This window comes from Chiloscyllium punctatum, chromosome 5, assembly GCF_047496795.1.
Source record: "Chiloscyllium punctatum isolate Juve2018m chromosome 5, sChiPun1.3, whole genome shotgun sequence".
In the NCBI taxonomy this organism is placed as follows: domain Eukaryota; kingdom Metazoa; phylum Chordata; class Chondrichthyes; order Orectolobiformes; family Hemiscylliidae; genus Chiloscyllium; species Chiloscyllium punctatum.
The window spans coordinates 70,226,975-70,246,124 of record NC_092743.1 but is presented as its reverse complement, the minus strand read 5'-3'; the positions used below and the strand labels follow the sequence as shown (position 1 = coordinate 70,246,124).

At 39.0% G+C, this 19,150-nt stretch overlaps 1 protein-coding gene across 7 annotated transcripts in view; it reads left to right on the top strand.

Annotated features, from left to right (window-relative positions):
- The window catches only part of rb1cc1 (RB1-inducible coiled-coil 1), a 209,139-nt gene that overhangs the window by 12,212 nt on the left and 177,777 nt on the right, over positions 1–19,150 (top strand). For all 7 annotated transcript variants that reach the window (XM_072570524.1, XM_072570523.1, XM_072570522.1 and 4 more), the window contains 3 exons: positions 8,015–8,130; positions 13,082–13,208; positions 15,668–15,838. In XM_072570524.1, the coding sequence (XP_072426625.1) occupies positions 8,060–8,130; positions 13,082–13,208; positions 15,668–15,838 (369 nt within the window). In that variant the 5' untranslated portion in view covers positions 8,015–8,059. The remainder of the gene's footprint in view (positions 1–8,014; positions 8,131–13,081; positions 13,209–15,667; positions 15,839–19,150) is intronic.

The following is a 19,150-nucleotide window of genomic DNA, read 5'->3' as shown; positions in this document are numbered from 1 at the left end:
GTTGGGACTGAGACAAGGTGGGGGGAGGGGAAATGAGGAAACTGGAGAAATCGGAGTTCATCCCTTGTGGTTGGAGGGTTCCTAGGCAGAAGATGAGGCGCTCTTCCTCCAACTGTCATGTTGCTATGGTCTGGTGATTGAGGAGGCCAAGGACCTGCATGTCCTTGGTGGAGTGGGAGGGGGAGTTGAGGTGTTGAGCCACGGGGTGATTGCGTTGGTTGGTCCGGGTGTCCCAGAGGTGTTCTCTGAAACGTTCCGCAAGTAGGAGGCCTGTCTCCCCAATGTATAGGAGGCCACATCGGGTGCAGCGGATGCAGTAAATGATGTGTGTGGAGGTGCAGGTGAATTTGTGATGGATATGGATGGATCCCTTGGGGCGGGGGGGGTGGGCGCAAGTTTTGCATTTCTTGCGGTTGCAGGGGAAGGTGCCGGGAGTGGAGGTTGGGTTGGTGGGGGGTGTGGACCTGACGAGGGAGTCGCAGAGGGAGTGGTCTGTCCGGAATGCTGATAGGGGAGGGGAGGGAAATGTATCTTTGGTGGGGTCTGTTTGGAGGTGGCGGAAATGACGAAGGGTGATACGATGTATCTGGAGGTTGGTGGGTTGATAGGTGAGGACCAGTGGGGTTCTGTCCTGGTGGCGATTGGAGGGGTGGGGTTCAAGGGCGGAGGAGTGGGAAGTGGAGGCGATGCGGTGGATAGCATCAACCACGTCTGAGGGGAAATTGTGGTCTTTGAAGAAGGAGGCCATCTGGGTTGTTTGGTATTGGAATTGGTCCTCCTGTGAGCAAATGCGGCGGAGGCGAAGGAATTGGGAATATGGGAAGGCGTTTTTACAGGGGGCAGGGTGGGAGGAGGTGTAATCTAGGTAGCTGTGGGAGTCGGTCGGTTTATAGTAAATGTCCGTGTTGAGTCGGTCGCCCGAGATAGGAAGGGGAGGGAGGAGTCTGAGACGGTCCAGGTGGATTTGAGGTCGGGGTGGAAAGTGTTAGTAAAGTGGATGAACTGTTCAACCTCCTCGTGGGAGCGTGAGGTAGCGCTGATACAATCATCGATGTAGCGGAGGAAAAGGTGGGGAGTGGTGCTAGTGTAGCTGCGGAAGATGGACTGATCCACATATCCAACAAAGAGGCAGGCATAGCTGGGGCCCATGCGGGTGTCCATGGCTACTCCTTTGGTTAGAGGAAGTGGGAGGATTGGAAAGAGAAGTTGTTCAGAGTGAGGACCAGTTCTGTCAGTGGAAGGGTACTGGTTGCTTCAGTGGGAAAGGAAGAAGCGGAGGGCTTTGAGGCCTTCGTGATGGGGGATGGAGATATATAGGGACTGGATGTCCATGGTGAAGATAAGGCATTAGGGGCTGGGGAAGCGAAAATCATGGAGGTGGAGGGCGTGGGTGGTGTCCCGAACGTAGGTGGGGAGTTCTTGGACTAAGGGGGACAGGATCGTGTCGAGGTATGCAGAGAGGAGTTTGGTGGGGCAGGAGCAGGCTGAGACAATGGGTCAGCCGGGGCAGTCAGGTTTGTGGATTTTGGGCAGGAGATAGTCCCACAACCCCGCACCGCCCATTTCTATGAGGTTGGAGGCGATGGATGGGAGATCCCCTGAGGTGATGAGGTTATGGATGGTATGGGAGATGATGGTTTGGTGGTGGGAGGTGGGGTAGTGGTCAAGGGGGCAGTAGGAGGCGGTGTCCGCGCGCTGGCGTTTAGCCTCAGCAATGTAAAGATCTCTATATTTTCCAGACAATGAAGTGAGAAGATATTTCACCTCATTTGAAGAGGTAGCTGGGTAGATGAAATAGGGGGGAAAACAAATGCCTGGACCTTAATTTTAGTATTTTTATGGATACACATATGAATGTGTATGCCAGTTGGTCAGAAAAGCAATCTACAAACAATGCAAGTGTTCATGCTGATGACCAATCCTTCGAGCATGCTGGACTGTCGTTGAAATTTACCAGCTAAAATTGAGGACTATAAGAAAGAAACATAAATCAGGTATTTGTTGAATTTGTGTGATTTTAAAAAGAACTGGTATGAGATTAATGATTTCGATCATTGAAGTTAGGAAAAAATTGAAAACATGACAGCAATCGTGACTTTGTGAGAATTCTGAAATAGTATCTCTTTAAAGACATTTCTAGTTGAGCAGCGAAATTGAAGATCTGAGAAACGATAGTTTCAGTAGATACCTATACTACCTCATACAGACCATTACATTTCAGAAAATGGTGATATGAAAATCCATAAGGAAATTGGAGCAATAGAAATTCCAAGGGATGCATTAGGTATAGATTTTAGGAAGAGATGGATGCCAAAGCTTTTATTTAAAGGAAAATGCTAATTGCCTGTCACAGGTACACCTAGCTTTTCTCGTAGGGGTAACCACAGCACTGCCCTGCCTTTAGGTTTGAGACGTTAAATGAAATAAATTCAGAAAATAGATAGCAGTTCAATATGAGATATATTTGTAAGAATTTGTGGGACATCAGTAGCAGCAAAATTGTTTTCTGTCACATTTGAGTTGAATGCTTGGATTACATTTATTTAGATTTGTATTTTAACGATGCTGTCTGTTAAGGTGGCCATATTTCTATTAGTGTATTCCTATGTAGTGTTTACACTATCAGTTTCCAAAGAAACAAAGAACAGTGGAAATGCTGGAAACAGCAACATATCAATCTTTTGGAAGTAATTATTTAATGCTGATTAATGTACTACTTCTGACAGGCTGGATCATTAAAGGAAAAAATAGAGCAATGGTTAAGTCTAGTGGCTTCAGAATTTGGTATTCAAAAGCATGTTCCAACGTCAAAGATTTTAAACTTATCACATATTTCTTATGGTCTCTAATTTTTACACCCATATTATCAACCCGAGTTTCCAAGTTGTGGATTCAAAATCTCTTCCTTCACTTTGCATAATGTCAGCTGTATTGAGTATGTGCTGCACTGTCAAAGATGCTACCTTGTGGGTGAAATACAAGGCCAAAACTGCTAGAGCAGATCTCAAAGAAACCACAATGCTTTTGAGGAACAACTGAAAAACCTTTAATGCCTTGGTCACTATTTTTAATCCCTCAACTGATACCATGAAGATGGATTGTCCAGTCAATATAACGTGAGCTTGTTGGTTGTACGATCCAACAGTGACTACATGCGTGTATCATGCACTTCACTCTTCTAATAGTTTCATAGTAATAGAAGCAGGAGTAGGCTATTTGGCAGCTATGCCATTCATTAAGATCATGGCTGATCTATCCGTCATCTCTGCTCCTCCTCCTACCTGTATTATCTCCATAACCCTTAATTCCCCTACCATGCAAAAACCCACCTAAGTGTCTTGAATATATTTAATGAAGCTGTTTCTACTGCTTTGGGCAGAGTGTTCCATAGATTCATTACTCTCTCGGTAAAAGCAGTTCCTCGTCATTTCTGTCCCAAATTTACCCCCCCCCCCCCCCCCCCCCACTAATATTGAGGCCAATGTCCCCTAATCCTAGACTCATCCACTAGCGGAAATGACTTGCCTGCCTCGATCTTATAGACTTTATACGTTTCTATAAGATCCCTTCTCTTTCTTCTAAATTCTAGTGAGACAGACCCAAATGGCTCAACCTCTCCTCAGAGGGTAAATCCCGCACCCCCCCCCCCCCCCCCCCCCCAGCAATGAAATCCAATAGTCCGTGTGCCTTCCTGATTACCTCTTGCACCTGCAAATAACTTTCAGCAATTCATATGCTAACATTCCCAAGTCCCTCTGTCTAACAGCATGCTGCAAACTTTTACCATTTAAATAATATTCTGACCTACTATTTTTACTTCCAAAATGGATAGCCTGACATTTCCCAACATTGTACTGTATCTGCCAGACCCTTGCCCCTTTACTAAACCTATCCAGACCCTCCACGTCCTCTGCACTGTTTCCTTTTCTACTCAATTTAGTGTCATCAGCAGACTTGGATACATTACACTTGGTCTCCCATATTGCAGGCCCAACGCTAACCCCTACGGCACCCTGCTCACCACTGATCTCCAACCCTGGAAACACCCATTTATCCCAACTCTCTGCTTTCTATTGGTTAACCAGTCCTCTGTCCATGCTAGTACATTCCCTGCAACTCCATGTATTCTTCTCTTAGGGTAAGTCTTTTATGCGGCATCTTGTCGAAGGCCTTCTGGAAATCCAAGTATACAATGTCCAGCTGTTCCCCACCATCTACCATGCATGTAATATCCTCAAAGAACTCCAGTAAGTTTGTCAAACACAATCTTCCCTTCCTGAATCCATTCTGCGCCTGCCTGATGGAACCCTTTCCACCCAGATATCTCACTATTTCCTCTTTAATGATAGCCTCTAGCAATTTTCTGACTACAGATGTTATGCTAACTGGCCTTTGGTTACCTGCCTTTTGTCTATACATTTTTTTTTATACAGTGCCGTGACATTCACGGGCTTCCAGTCCACCGGAACCTGCCCGAAGTAAAATTAATTTTGGTAAATTACCACTAACTCATTTACTAATATTATTTCTGTCTGCACCCTGGGTTGCATTCTGTCAGGACCAGGTGACTTATATACCTTTTGACCTTCAAGTTTGCTTAACACTACCCTTTCTGAATTCAATGGTTATCAATATTCTCCCCTCCCATCGTATCCCTAACATCATTCTTTAGACACACCACTATGAAAACTGACACAAAATAGTTAGTCAAGGCCTCAGCTGTTTCTGCAATATCCAATATTAATTCCCCTTTCTCATCCTGGAAAGGATCTACATCTACTTTATGAATTTATAAAAACTTTTCCTATACCTGCTTTTATATTCTGTGCTAATTTGCATTCATAATCTATCTTTCTTTATTGCTTGCTTCGTGGTTCTTTGTTACTTTCTAAAGTTTTTCTAATCTTCCTGTTTCCCACTACTCTTGGCCACGTTGTAAGCCTGAGCTTTTACTTTGATGCCTTCCTTTTATTTCCTTGGTTATCAAAGGCTGGCTCTTCCTACACTTGCTATCCTTGTTTTTAACCAGTATATACTTTCCTTAAGTAGTGTGAAGAATCTCTTTGAAAGTCCTCCGCTGTTCCTTGACTGTTTCACCATATAACTTGTGTTCCCAGTCTTAATTTAGCCAACTCCTTCCTCATCCCATTATAGTCTCCCTTGTTTAAGCAGAACACCCTGGTTATAGATTATACTATTTCACCCTCCATTTGCATCTAAAATTCATATTGTGATCACTCTTTCTGAGAGGATCTTTAATGGTAGAGTAGTTAATTTTACCTGTCTCAATACAAAGGACCAGATCGAAGATTGCACACTTCCTTGTATGTTCGGTAACATGCTGTTCAATAAAGTTATCATGGATGAGTTCTATGAACTCCTCTTCAAGACTGGCCAAATGAAATTGGTAGAGGCACTCGATGTGCACAATTACTGCTATCCCATTTGTACATGCATCAGATATTTCTTAATTGATTGCCTATGCCACTGTAGCATTATTATTGGGTGACCTACAGACTACTCCCACTAGTGACTTTTTCCCCTTACTATTCCTGATCTCCACCCAAATGGACTCAATATTTTGCTCCTTAGATCCAATATAGTGTCTCCCTATTGCCCCAATCTCATCCTTAATTAAGAGCTCCACTTCTCTTACCTTCCTGCCTATCCTTCCTAATTACCTGATACACTTGGATATTTAATTCCCAGTCATCAGTACCCTGCAATCATGTTTCTGTAATTGCAACTAAATTATACCCCTTTGTACTGATTCGCACAACAAGTTCATGGACTTTATCTGAATGTCTGTAGTATTCAAAACAAAGAGCCCTTGTTCTCATTGTCCCTTTTTTAGAATCTAGCGATCTCCCTGTCTTTTGCATGTGATTCTGTCACCCAATTTTACTTTTGCTATGTTGCCCGCATTGCTTCCTTCTGCCTTTCTGCCTGAACTCCCGTCCTCTTGCCATTTTAATCTACCCTTCCTCAGTCTCTCTATGCTTACTGTATCTTGTGACCTGATGCTCTGGTTCTGCCAACTTAATTTAAAGCTGCCCCAACAGATCTAGCAAACTTGTCTGCCAAGATATTGGAGCCCTCTGGTTCAGGTGTAACCTGTCCCTTTTTGTATGGGTAATCTCTTCCCCAGAAGAGAACCCAATGATCTAAAAATCTGAAACCTTGTACCATGTTCTAATAACAGATTTGAAGTCTAAAGGAGGTGGTCTTGTTCGAATTATGCCAGTCCTTGCTGAGATGACAACTAGAAATCTTGTACAATATTTGTGTTCTTAAAGACCAAACTATTCACCTTGAGATGATTTAGCCAATGTCCATTGAATTAATTCTTGAATGAAAGAGTTGACATGAGAATGAGGGTATGTTCTCTCTTCAGAAGTTGCATGGAAAAGACCTGTTATTCTTTGACGTTTAGAAGAATCTGATGTAATCTCACTGAAACATGGGATTCTCAACAAGTTTGGCACAGCAGATCAGGGCTTCCCAAAGTGGTGTTTGAGAATCCAAGTGGGGTCACAAGCTGAATTTTTGGATTCTCTCACTCCCAGGCAACAATACTTCCTATACCATCTTTCTCCGTTCTTACCAAAGGGGTTGTGACAATGTTTAGGCCATGAAATGTAGTTATATTGGGGAAAATCTTGCAGACGGACTGCAGTAGATGTTAAAGGCTGTTCCTCCTGTTTGCTGAGCCTACAACTGAAGTGTTGACCCTTTCAAGTTTAGACGAACAATTTCTTCACTTAGACGATTATGAATCTCCCGACTCTGCAAAGCTGAGCCTAGATCTACAAGGCCAGATAGTGAGAGAATGTGTATTTTAATGTTCTAGTGGGCTGAATCTTCCAAGTCAGATTGCTACTCTATTCCTTTTTACTTGCCCCCTCCCTCTCCACATTTCTGGCTTGAAGTCCCAACTTGGGCATCTTTCGAAGTGTAGAGCTCACCCATTCCAAAACCTTTCTAACTATCTTGCACGATCAGGGCTAGAAGCAAACCATGCATTCTTTATTGCACTAAATGGCCTCGACAAGGAGAGAAGTTGAAGAGGAGTGTGGGTGGGCAGGCAAGGAGTAAGTGAAAGCTGGGTTCTGTGAACAATATGAACTTGATGAGGCCCTGAAGGGAAGTACCAAACAAATCTACAAAAAGGCGCAAGTTCTATGGAAAGTAAACTGAGATTAGAAATCAAAATTTCTCTGGAGATGTAAACTAGTTGAACTGTACACGATATACTGGCTATCTGAAATCAGTAGATGATTCTAGTGCTGCAGTAAAGGCCACTTTAGAAGATAGCAGTGAAATCCAAAAATTTGCACACAGATGCAATAAAACATATGTATTTGGTAAAGCTATGCCATTAAAATGGTTTTAAGCAAAGTTTTTAGGAGGCATTGCAGACTTGTGCAATTTTGTGAAGACTATTCATGTGTAATTCACACAGGTTGTGTGCTGCTTTGGGCTGGAGATCAAGCTAAATCCTATAATTTCAACTCTACAGATTTAAGGAAGATTGATTTTTGAAGGATTATGTGACTAACACTGATGTCATTTGCTAAATTGACACCTAGGTTAATTTGCAAGACCTGTCTTTTGCCATTTAATACATAATTTATAGTTTTATAATCGACTGCAATTTGAATGTTGCTCCATTTGGTTGATTCTGGGTTTCAGAATGAATTTTGTTTCATAAGTATTTAGGTTTTGCTTTGTTTGAATCTTTGTATTGTAAAAATTCTTCTGTTTTAACCTGTGGAATCTTGTGGGTTTTTTTTCTGAAAGACAAGCTGCTGAACCAAACTGCATTATAACAATTTATCTTGGTGAATTGAAGACCAGTTTTATACGTTCAACTTCAGAAGAAATGTAGATTATTGCATAGTTATTTAATATTAAGTTACATTGAGCAATTGTTTAGGATATAGCTTTGGATTGCTTACAACTCCAGTTTTGATTACTGTAAACTTGGACATTTATAATTTTTTTTTGGGAATAGGTGACAAATGACTGAAGTGAAACAGAAGAAAGTGGCAGCAACAATATGAAGTTGTATGTATTTCTGGTTAACACTGGAACTACTCTTACATTTGACACAGAACTTGCTGTACAGACGTAAGTATATATCTTCAGAATTTTACCAATATCTGCAGATCCCAAAGACTCCTCCCCTTCATGCAGAAAACACTTATAGTGCCATACAATCATACAGCACAGAAACAGCCCCTTCTATCCAAACAGTCCATGCCAAACATAACCCCAAACTAAACTAGACCCACCTGCCTGCTCCTGGCCCATATTTCCCCCCAAACCTTTCTTCTTCATACTTATCCAAATGGCTTTTAAATATTGTAATTGCACCCACATCCACCACTTTCTCGGGAAGTTCAGTTCACATATGAACCACCCTCTGTGTAAACAAAAAATGCTCCTCCTGTCTAAGTCTCTGTCCCCTCACTTTAAAAATGTGTTTTCTGGTCTTGAAATCCCTATCTTAGGGAAAAAATGACAACTGTTATCTATACCTCTCATAAGTTTATAAACTTCAGTCAGGTTGCCTCTCAACCTCCTATGCTCCAGTGAAAGAAGTCCTATCCTCTCAAACTTTCCATACCCGACAACATCCTGGTAAATCTCTTCTGATCCCTATCCAGCTTAATAATATCCTTCCTATAATTGGACAACCAGAACTGTATACAGTATTCCAGAAGAGGCCTCACTTATGTCCTATATAATTTCAACATGACACCCCAACTTCTGTACTCAACAGTTCAATGTATTTGCTGTGTTATTGATATGTCAGTTATTCCTGATCTGGGCACTAAGTGCTTTATAATTGGTACTACAAAAATACACTTCTTATTACCATTTTTTCAAAGGTTCTGTCTTTAATCACGTGTTTAATAACAAAATTTGATACATGTGCTGAGTAATCATTACAGGAGCTAAAGTCTGTTGTTCCTTTTAATGAACTAAATTATATCCTATATAAATGGTATTTGGTAGTTAGATTTTAAAAAAAAGAATGATTTTTCTTTTTCCTTTATCTTGTCTCCAATCTGCACATATTTTATGATTTAGTCTGCTGTGGGTAAAAAAAGTCATTGAAGCTGTCTTCCTTTTGAGGGTTGTATCCAAGCTAAGTTGATTTGCATTGTCGATAACATAAAGAAGGCATTTTTGTACAGATTTCATAAGTTCTTTTCCTGTTTTGACCCACGTTTATTTTTACTAACATTATTGTTGGTGCATGGGAAAAGTTCTGAAAAAAAGCCCTGCCTTGGATTGCTGTTTAAAATTTACAATGAAGCAATATGCTTTGCTATTTGAAAAAAAAACATCAAAACCTGCAGATGCTGGAAATCCAATAATAAATGTTTCTGTTCCACTGTAGGCTGAAAAGTGGGTTCATATTCCATACTTCTTGGTATGAGCTTTTTTAAACTGAAGTTGGAATAATTTCTTTAGCATAAGTTGAATGAAGCATCAGAGTTGGAGTGACAGTCTTACACTTCATTTTGAGAAAGCTCTGTTTTGAACTGTTTTGTATTTTGCCATTGGAGATTTGAAATTTGCCTCAGTTGGTTCTTTGATTTGAACCATAAATATGGGAAAGGGATGAGAATACAATATTGCTGACACTTTTACATCAAAGATAATTTGGGGAAAAATGGCTCAAGTCTTACTTTTGGCCAGGATGATCCAAACTCCAATGATCACGTTTTTTTAATACTGGTGAATCTTGTGCAATTTCTTATCTGTTAAAATCAACAAATTATTTCCTTTTGCTGCCTGTTGCTTTTGGACAAAATTGAGATTTTTATTTTAAGTACAACTTTGCTTTGGGAAAATTATTAGTGCATGAAGTGCCATATTTGATCTTGGCTTTTCCTAAGACTTAAATTTGAAAACTTATAACCACGTGGATGAAGTCCTTTCTTTAACATTTTTAACATGCTTCTGCCTATTATGATCTAGAATAAGTTTTTGGCCATGTAATACTACAAAAAATAGACATAATGATCAATAACCTTACATGCATCGTTAGTACTTTTTGATGGTTTATTTCTGAATGATCTAATTTGTGAATTCTGGTCATATTTGTGCTGGCAGCAGCTCTGCACTTAAGAAAGCCAATAATTCAACACATCAATGCATCTTTTATACCTCGGTTGATGTTTAATAAATCCTTTGCAGTTGAACTAAATTGTGATAAAGCCATGGAGATCCACACATAAATGCCCTTGGGCTCATCAAATCCATGCTAGTCAAAAGCAGACACCTAACTATTTCCATTTTCTCAGTTCATTCTTCATCTTATGAGTCACTTTTCCAACCTGGTTGCTATGACATTCTTTTTCTATTGAAAGTCATGGTTTAATTGAGGGATCAAAGTTTTGGCCCATAGCCTCATGTCTTAGCATTGCAAATGCTCCTTAAAATGTTACATTTAATGCATGTGAACATAGGAGGTAGAGTTAGTAAGTTTGCAGATGACACCAAAATTGGAGGCGTAGTGGACAGCAAAGATGGTTACCTCTAGAGTACAATGGGATTTTGATCAGATGGGCTGAGGAGTGGCAGATAGAGTTTAATTTAGATAAATGAGGTGTTGCATTTTGGGAAAGCAAATCTTAGCAGGACGTAAACATGTAATGGTAAGATCCTAAGAAGTATTGCTGAACAAAGAGACCTTGGAGCGCAGGTTCATAGCTCCTTGAAAGTGGAATCGCAGGTAGATAGGATAGTGAAGAAGGCGTTTGGTATGCTTTCCTTTATTGATCCGAGTATTGAGTACAGGAGTTGGGAGGTCATATTGTGGCTGTTCAGGGCATTGGTTAGAGCACTTTTGGAATATTGCATACAGTTTTGGTCTCCTTCCTATTGGAAAGATTTTCTGAAACTTGAAAGGGTTCAGAAAAGATTTACAAGGATGTTGCCAGGGTTGGAAAATTTGAGCTATTGGGAGAGGTTGAATAGGCTGGGGCTGTGTTCCCTGGAGTGTCAGAGGCTGAGTGGTGACCTGATGATTGGTTTATACAATCATGAAGGTCATGGATAGATAAGGTCTTTTCCCTGGGGTGGGAGTCCAGAACTCGAGGATGTAGGTTTAGGGTGAGAGGGGAAAGATGTAAAAGACCTAAGGGGCCACATTTTCATGCAAGGGTGGTGCATGTATGGAATGAGCTGCCAGAGGAAGTGGTGGAGGCTGGTACAATTGCAACATTGAAAAGGCATCTGGATGGATATATGACTAGGAAGGGCTTGGAGGGATATAGGCTGGCAAGTGGGACTAGTTTAAGTTGGGATATCTGGTCGGCATGGATGAGTTGGACCAAAGAGTCTGTTTCCATATTGTACATCTCTATGACTCTACAAAGGTTTCTGCCTCTACCATCCTTTTACAGGCAGTGCATTCCACATTCCCACCATCTTCTAGATGGGCAAAAATAATCCTTATCTCCTCTAAACCTTCTGCCTTTTATTTTAAATCTGTGTCCCCTAAGCAATGATCCTTCATCGAGGGAAGAAATTTATTTCTGTCTACTGTATCTATGCCACTCGTAATTTTATACATCTCAATCATGTCCTTCCAGTTTTTTCTGCTCTAAGGAAAACCACCTTGCTCTGTTCAATCTCTCTTCATTGCTGAAACTCTCCAGCCTTGGCAACCTCCTGATAAATCTCCTCCACAACCTTTCCAATGCTATCAGATTCCTCCTATAATGTGAATTCTACAATTGCTCACACTGTGTAGCTGTGGCCTAACCATGTTGTATGCAGTTCCAACATAATCTCTGTACTCTTAAATGCTGTGATGTGTTTCTGTGACAGAGATGTGGGAACATAGAATTCTGCAGTATGAAATAGAGAGTATTCAATCATCCACTTGATGTTAATTCTGGGCAAATCAGATCTCAAAGCAAGACCTGATTTAATAGATGATGAGTTTTATTTTTGCAGTCTGGTTACTGTGGCAATTAGTTACCAAACGTACTGGCTTGCCAGTGTTCTTTTAATACACAAACACAAATTTATTGCATTGAAGGGCAATAACAAAGCGAAATTATATTTATAATTTCAAAAAACTTAACATTAACAGCAAAAATAGATATTCAATTAATTTCTTAGCCAGTCCTTTATAGATACTTCATCCTAGTGAAGTATCACTCATATTTTGACTCCTCAATTTCTTTAACTGACTTGTTTCATTTCTGAGGTTATGGATTCCTTTTTGGTTCTGACAGCCCAAAGTTTTCTACCAATTCTCGAATCTAGCGCTTCCATAAAGCAAACTCGCACAGTCAGCAGGTTTAACAAATTACCCTTCTGCTAGGATGAAACTCCGAGGCTGAAGCTGACTCCTCCATTTTTTCTATATGTTGTAAAACTCATCATTGTACACACTTAATCAATTAACTAATAGATATTTAAGCACATATGGTTGACATTTCGAGGATGAGCTCTTCATCAGGAAGCTTCTTGATGAATAATTCATGCTCAAAACGTTGACTCTCCTGCCCCTCAGCTGCTGCCTGACTGGCTATGCTTTTCCAGCACCACACTTTTTGACACTAATCTCCAGCATCTGCAGTCCTCACTTTATCCCATTTAGGCATGTATTTTAGTTTCATACAATTTGGAAATTATGCATTTAGCTGACTGTACCAAGTAACTTCCTGACTTTTCAAACAAAAACCTACCCTTCACAGAACGGAAACTGAAAACCTAATCACCTCTACTTTAAAATTCAGATTCCCAAGCAACAATATCTACGTGTATCGTGGTTTACTAAAGAAAATATTACCAGCTGTCTACGTGAACTCATGTTGCTATTATCTGACAATGTGGCCCAACAAATGCCAAATCCCCTCTCAAATGTTTTTGTACTTAGTTTGCCAAAATTAATGAAAAATTGTGATCTTGTAAAATGTGTAAGTTATTTAATGTGTAAGTTATAATTTTTAATAAATTGAATTTGCAAAATGATTTCTAGTTAGGCATTATTCAAAATTGAGATAGTTAACTTTATTTTTAAGTAAATGTTCTGAATTTGTAACTTCAGTGTTGCAGATCTAAAGCATGCAATCCAAGCTAAATATAAGATCGCGACTCAGCATCAAGTGTTGGTCGTCAATGGAGGAGAGTGCATGGTTGCTGACAGACGTGTTTGTAGCTACAGTGCTGGGACGGTATGTGACCATTAAGTTCAAGTGGCTGAATAAATGCTTCGTTGTTTTAAAGAAAATGTGTGCATTTTTGAGAATTTCAAGGTTGCAGTCACTGGTTAAAGCTTTAAGTGCAGAGTCCAAATGAAACTATTTTAGATTGATGTTTATTTTACTATATAGATCACAGATTTCTTTGTGCCATGACCAGATGAGGGGGATAAGTTGGCTCCTCATTCAACCACCTCCGTTGGCCACAACAAAGATTTAAGTTTGTTAACTTAAGGTTATACCCCTCTCCAATTAAGCTGGTTGTTAACAAATGTCTGCTTGAACAGAAAGGAACAAATTAAATGCATAAAAGAAAGAACACTTATTATTTGCTCATGCAGAGGAAAAATGAAAGTGTGACACTAAGCACAGCCAAGTTTTTTTTTAATTTAAAAAAAACATGTGTGATTGCAATCTTTGCCTTAGAATAAAATGTTAATTTAAATTTGTTTTCCAATTCATGTTGAAATTTGGACATTTGACCAATAGGTGAAGCCTATTGCTATTTTAAGCCATTTTTCTGGTTGCTTTTTAAATATAACTGCAGTCCATTTAAGCCCCAGATGTTAAATCGGCCAATTGACTTTTGCATTCCATAGTTCATGTTTTATGTCACCATGTTATACATAACTGTGTGGTCTTGGGCAGTTTTGGTTTGTGATAAATTTCGTGATTATTATTCACGTGGATATTATAGACAATTTAAAGATGTTTGATTTGAAATTTTATAATAGGTTAAAGATCATGGAGATTAGATTAGATTCCCTACAGTGTGGAAACAGGCCCTTCGACCCAACAAGTCCACACTGTCCCTCCGAAACGCAACCCACAGAGAACCATTCCCTATATTTACCCCTGACTAATGCACCTAACACATCAGGCAATTTAGCATGGCCAATTCAAGTAACTTGCACATCATTGGACTGTGGGAAGAAACCGGAGCACCCAGAGGAAACCCACGCAGACACAGGGAGAATGTGCAAACTCCACATAGACAGTTGCCCGAAGCAGGAACTGAACCCGGGTCCCTGGCGCTGTGAGGCTGTATTGCTAACCACTGAGCCACCGTGCTGCCTCTTTGTTATTATAATTTGCAAATTACCCATTAAGCATTCAGCTGTTATCGTAGGACTTCTGTTGTGCTGTAAAATCAACAATATCCCTTTCTACTATTAATTCCTCAAAAGCATCAAATTGAATGTGCTTTCATGTAAGGATACCAAATAGATCCAAAAAGGATACCAACATGGAAACAGACATCAGTCCAACTCCTCAGTATCAACCAGGTTATGGCTTATTGGCTGAAAACTAGACTAACATTGTGATTAAGGAGAGGCTGAAAGAGATTTAGCATAATTAAGATGAAGTAAGCAGTGAGACTAAAGGCTTTGAACATTGGAACAGGATGCATGAAAATGTTGCCAGATAATTTGGGATAATTATGGAGTAAAAGTAACCAGGCAATATTAGATAGATAGTTATCAATAATCTAAATCAGGTCAATATAATGTATCGTAATCTTGCATTGAAACAAGTTGTACTAACTATAAACATATTGGCTTTCAGTGAGAGAACTTCTAGCATGTGTCCATTTTTTTTCAAATGAAGTTTAGGAGGATCTTAGTGCATTCAGAATAAAGCAACCAAGATTGATTTCTGCTATTTGGATCTGAAAATTTGAGAGATTTGTTGCATTTATCTATCTTTTTTCCAGAGAAAACTGATTGAAACTAATGCTAAGAGGAAAGGAAAGTTTAGATGTTATAAAATTGGAATTCAACATGTGCACAAAATGAATTGGCAATCAGCAAGATTTGGAAATGAATGCTATGTTTGCGATTTGCTTCCCACATCTCTGCCCTCCCACTGTCAAGTCTCAGGATAGACTCTCAGCAAAGCAAATGCTGTGTCATTAGTTAAATATCATCTTGTGAAACCATTCAATGTATCAGGATAAAGACAATTTTTGTTTAGATGTTTATTTGGAGCAAAATGGTTACTGTGACTGCAGAAGTTTTGTACCTGAGAAGTATGATTCAGAATGTATCATGTAAAACGTAAGATTGATGCAAGTAACCAAATGAAAATGGCAATTTAATAAATTGCCTTTTAAAATTTATTCATAATTTAATGTGGTGTACTCTATTTAACACGAAATGTCTACATTTTTGTCTTATTTTGCATTGCAGTAAGTTTTCAGGATTTAGCATGATGCGTATGAATTTGAATCAATGTTTTAATTTAAAATGCGTATGTCAGATGGAACATAATTTGCATAGCCATTGTAATTATACATTCATTAAAGATATTGCCAGGGTGTTCTAATAAGTTTCTGTTATAAAGTGGTTAATCCTTCCTGTTTTGTAGGAAGATGATTTGAATTCATAGCTAAAGCCAATCTGAATTTATTTTTATACATTTTTAAATCACAGGATACAAATCCCATATTTCTGTACAACAAAGAGATGATTCTGTGTGATCGTGCACCAACTATACCTAAGACAACATTTTCTGCAGAAAATGAGATGGGGCTTAAGGTAGAGGAGTCCCTTATGATGCCGGCTGTATTTCACACAGTAGCCTCTAGAACTCAACTTGCTGTGGTAAGATGGACAAAAATCTATGTGTGGAGTTTGTTTGCACTTCATGCAAGTTACTGAAAGTAATTGTTGAAATATTATTTTTCTGAATTGGTGTTATCGTGAAATTCAAATGGTTCTCTAAATCATTGCAGCAGTATTACTCAACTAACATGTTTCTGATCTACCAAAGCAGTACTCTAAATAGAAAGCTGTTTGTTTTGTCCTCATTGTACTAGAGACTGTTTCTTGTGCAACTTTTGCTCAATTGTACCACTCAAATTAAATGTTATTTCATGAAGGTGCACCTTTTTGATACAGGATCTCAGTTAACAATTTCAGATTTATGCTATTTAGGTACAGTGTTAGAGGCAGGCCCCAGGTTGCAAACATTTTCCATCCGGAATCCGTTTGTAAGTTGATTTGTGTGTGAGTCAGGAAATAATGCAGGACAAAAAAAAGAGCCATTTGTAAGTGCAGGAAATGTTAGTATGTCAAGTCTTTTTTTAAAAAAATGACATCCATGCATGAGTTAATTCGTAAATACGAGCATTTGTACATAAGATGTTTGTAAATTAGGGATCCGATGTACATTTAAAAAAAAACAAAAAGTTTAATGGAGGAATTTTGCCTCCTTTGTTGCTGCTGCTCCCCCAGTGAGTGGTAATGCCTTGCGATTCTGTAGTGTAGACTGAAACTTGAAATAAGTACTCCCTATGGAACCTTTTTGAAGTGTTAACCTGCAATTAAATGAGCTTCATTAATATTTGGTCATTTATCTGTCTGCCTTTTATTGTAAAAAGATATTTTTCAGGGATTTTTTTTTTATTACCAATTTTGTGGTGTTTTAACTTGTGCAAATGGAGACAGTCTGCTAATTTTAAATCTTGCACTTGTTTCCTTTTAAGAGCTATCTTTTAATGTCAAAATTACTGAAAGACAGTGTCAATGTTTAAGCATAGGTTGATGAGGGAAAAGGGCTTAGATGTATGTAGGAGTAGTGGGTAAATGTGATTAGATAAATTCACTTGCATGGAGGACAAACAACAAAACGGTGATTCACTAGAAAGCCTGCTTCAGTGTTCTTGCATTTCTGAAATGATCTGCATACACGTGATGGTGATAAAAGTGTATTTACCATCACATTTGCCTCTGAAGTGGCAAACCAGATTTTTAGCCAAACTTCATTATCGTGCTATCAGCCATTTTGGGTGCATTATGAAAGTAGGCAGTTTACAATCCACCGCTTACATTTCTATGAAATTCCTGAACTTTAATTCCTGTGACAGCTAGCATCTGCTTCCAGTTGTAGCATAATATTAATGAAATAACCATTAGGTGCCTAATTCTGCTGCTCGCAACAGCTCTACAAAATTAACACTTCATCTGTAATTAGGAGCTTTATTTCACTTTCATCAGTCACTCAGCCGATTCTGATACTAACCTTTAGTTAAGAGTCATCCCTTCTTTGAGAAATATTACATAATCTAAATAACTTGAATCCGTATCTCAACTGGGATACTTTGCCAGTCCATATTTATTACATTAGGTAGCTCTCGCATCGACTTATAAATTTCCAAAGAAGTCCAAAATCTCTGATGCTCTGTAAATTTTATTTCATGCATCTGATCAACTTAATTTGTGAAGCTAGGTTTAAAAGCACTGAAAAGGGAACTTTAAAATGACTGCACCTTTTCTTATTGCAAATTTGTAAAACTGACCACCAAATAACTGATGAGAGTGCAGTTCTGGAGCCAAATATGTTACCTAAATGTTATTCAGATTTTAACAAATGATTATGATCGACTTCTTGTTGAATTTGCTGTAAACATTAGATTACATCAGTGGAAACACTATTTGCAATGTAGAACAAAAATGTCCCAAATGTTGAAAACATTTCCTCAAAATATGAACCAGATAAAAATCTTAAGTGTAAAGTTGATTTTAAAAAAAACATGCGTAATTGATATCTACAGTAATTAATGTTTTCCTATATGTGTGAATCATGCACAAGATCCCTGTGCACTTGGCTAAAATATTAAGTATCTAATTTGCTACTTCTGAAGTGCTTTCCAGTTTGAATGTCCAACCTAGATATTTTCGTCTGACTTTCTGCTGTCTAGCCACAGTAATATTGTGGCTCCTCAATTATGTTGTGCACTTTTTGAATATGTACATATTGCTTGGAAATTAGAAATTATATTTGTAAGGAATTCCAGAGCAATGGAACCAATCTTTTTATTGACTTGCTTTAAATGGAACATCAGAGTTAAAATGAAATTGCATCAATATATTAAAATATTGGTACAGCATTGCTAATGTGGAGGAACTTTGTTCGCAATGATCAGTTGTCAAACACTGCAGGCATAGGTATACAATATAAATCATGCTTAATAAATATCAAAGGGGTGAAGATTAGTGGGAAAGGGTGAAATCATATTTATTTTCTGGAAATGTAACAGTCTACAGTGATTTGAGGATTGTAAACAGGTATGTATGCTTAGAGCATTCTTGTAAAGTTTGAGGCCCTCCTTCAAATGCTGTGAACTTGCTCTTTTAATGAGATGTACTCCTTTTTCAGCATTTGATCCTTTTACATTCCTCTGACTCTTTTATCAATATTCTTTCTGTCTGCTAACTAATTACTTTCTCACAGGCATCTTTTTCCACAGCATTCTTACTTAGATTTTGCCCTGAGTGTCACTTTGTCATCTGAATCTCTGATAAGTTCAACTAACCATCACTTTGAACCAATGAGAAGTCTATGGTGGCACAGTGGTTAACACTGCTGCCTCACAGTGCCAGAGACCCCGGTTCAATTCCTGCCTCAGGCAACTGTCTGTGTGGAGTTTGCACATTCTCCCTGTGTCTGCATGGGTTTCCTCCAGGTGCTCTGGTTCCCTCCCACAGTCCAAAAAAAATGTGCAGGTTGGGTGAATTGGCCTTGCTAAATTGCCTGTAGTGTTACGTGAAGGGGTAAATGTAGGGGAATGGGCCTGGGTGGGTTGCTCTTCGGAGGGTCGGTGTGGACTTGTTGGGCCGAAGGGCCTGTTTCCACACTGTAAGTAATCTAATCTAATCGCAGAACTTTTCTTTCTGTGACAGAGTATACATTCTATCCCATCGGGATGCTGTTATGAACCAGACCTGATATTTTGGCTCTTGGCTTCAAGAATTAAAGTTCTCATGTTTCTAATGAATAATGGAAAGTTCTGCACAGTTGTGTCAGAACTACATCAACCTTCTCAATACCTGTCTAGTGCCTGGTACTAGGCTTAGTCATTACCAATCTATATAATTGAAGGTTTTTGAGGAACACTCTGATAAACTGGGAGG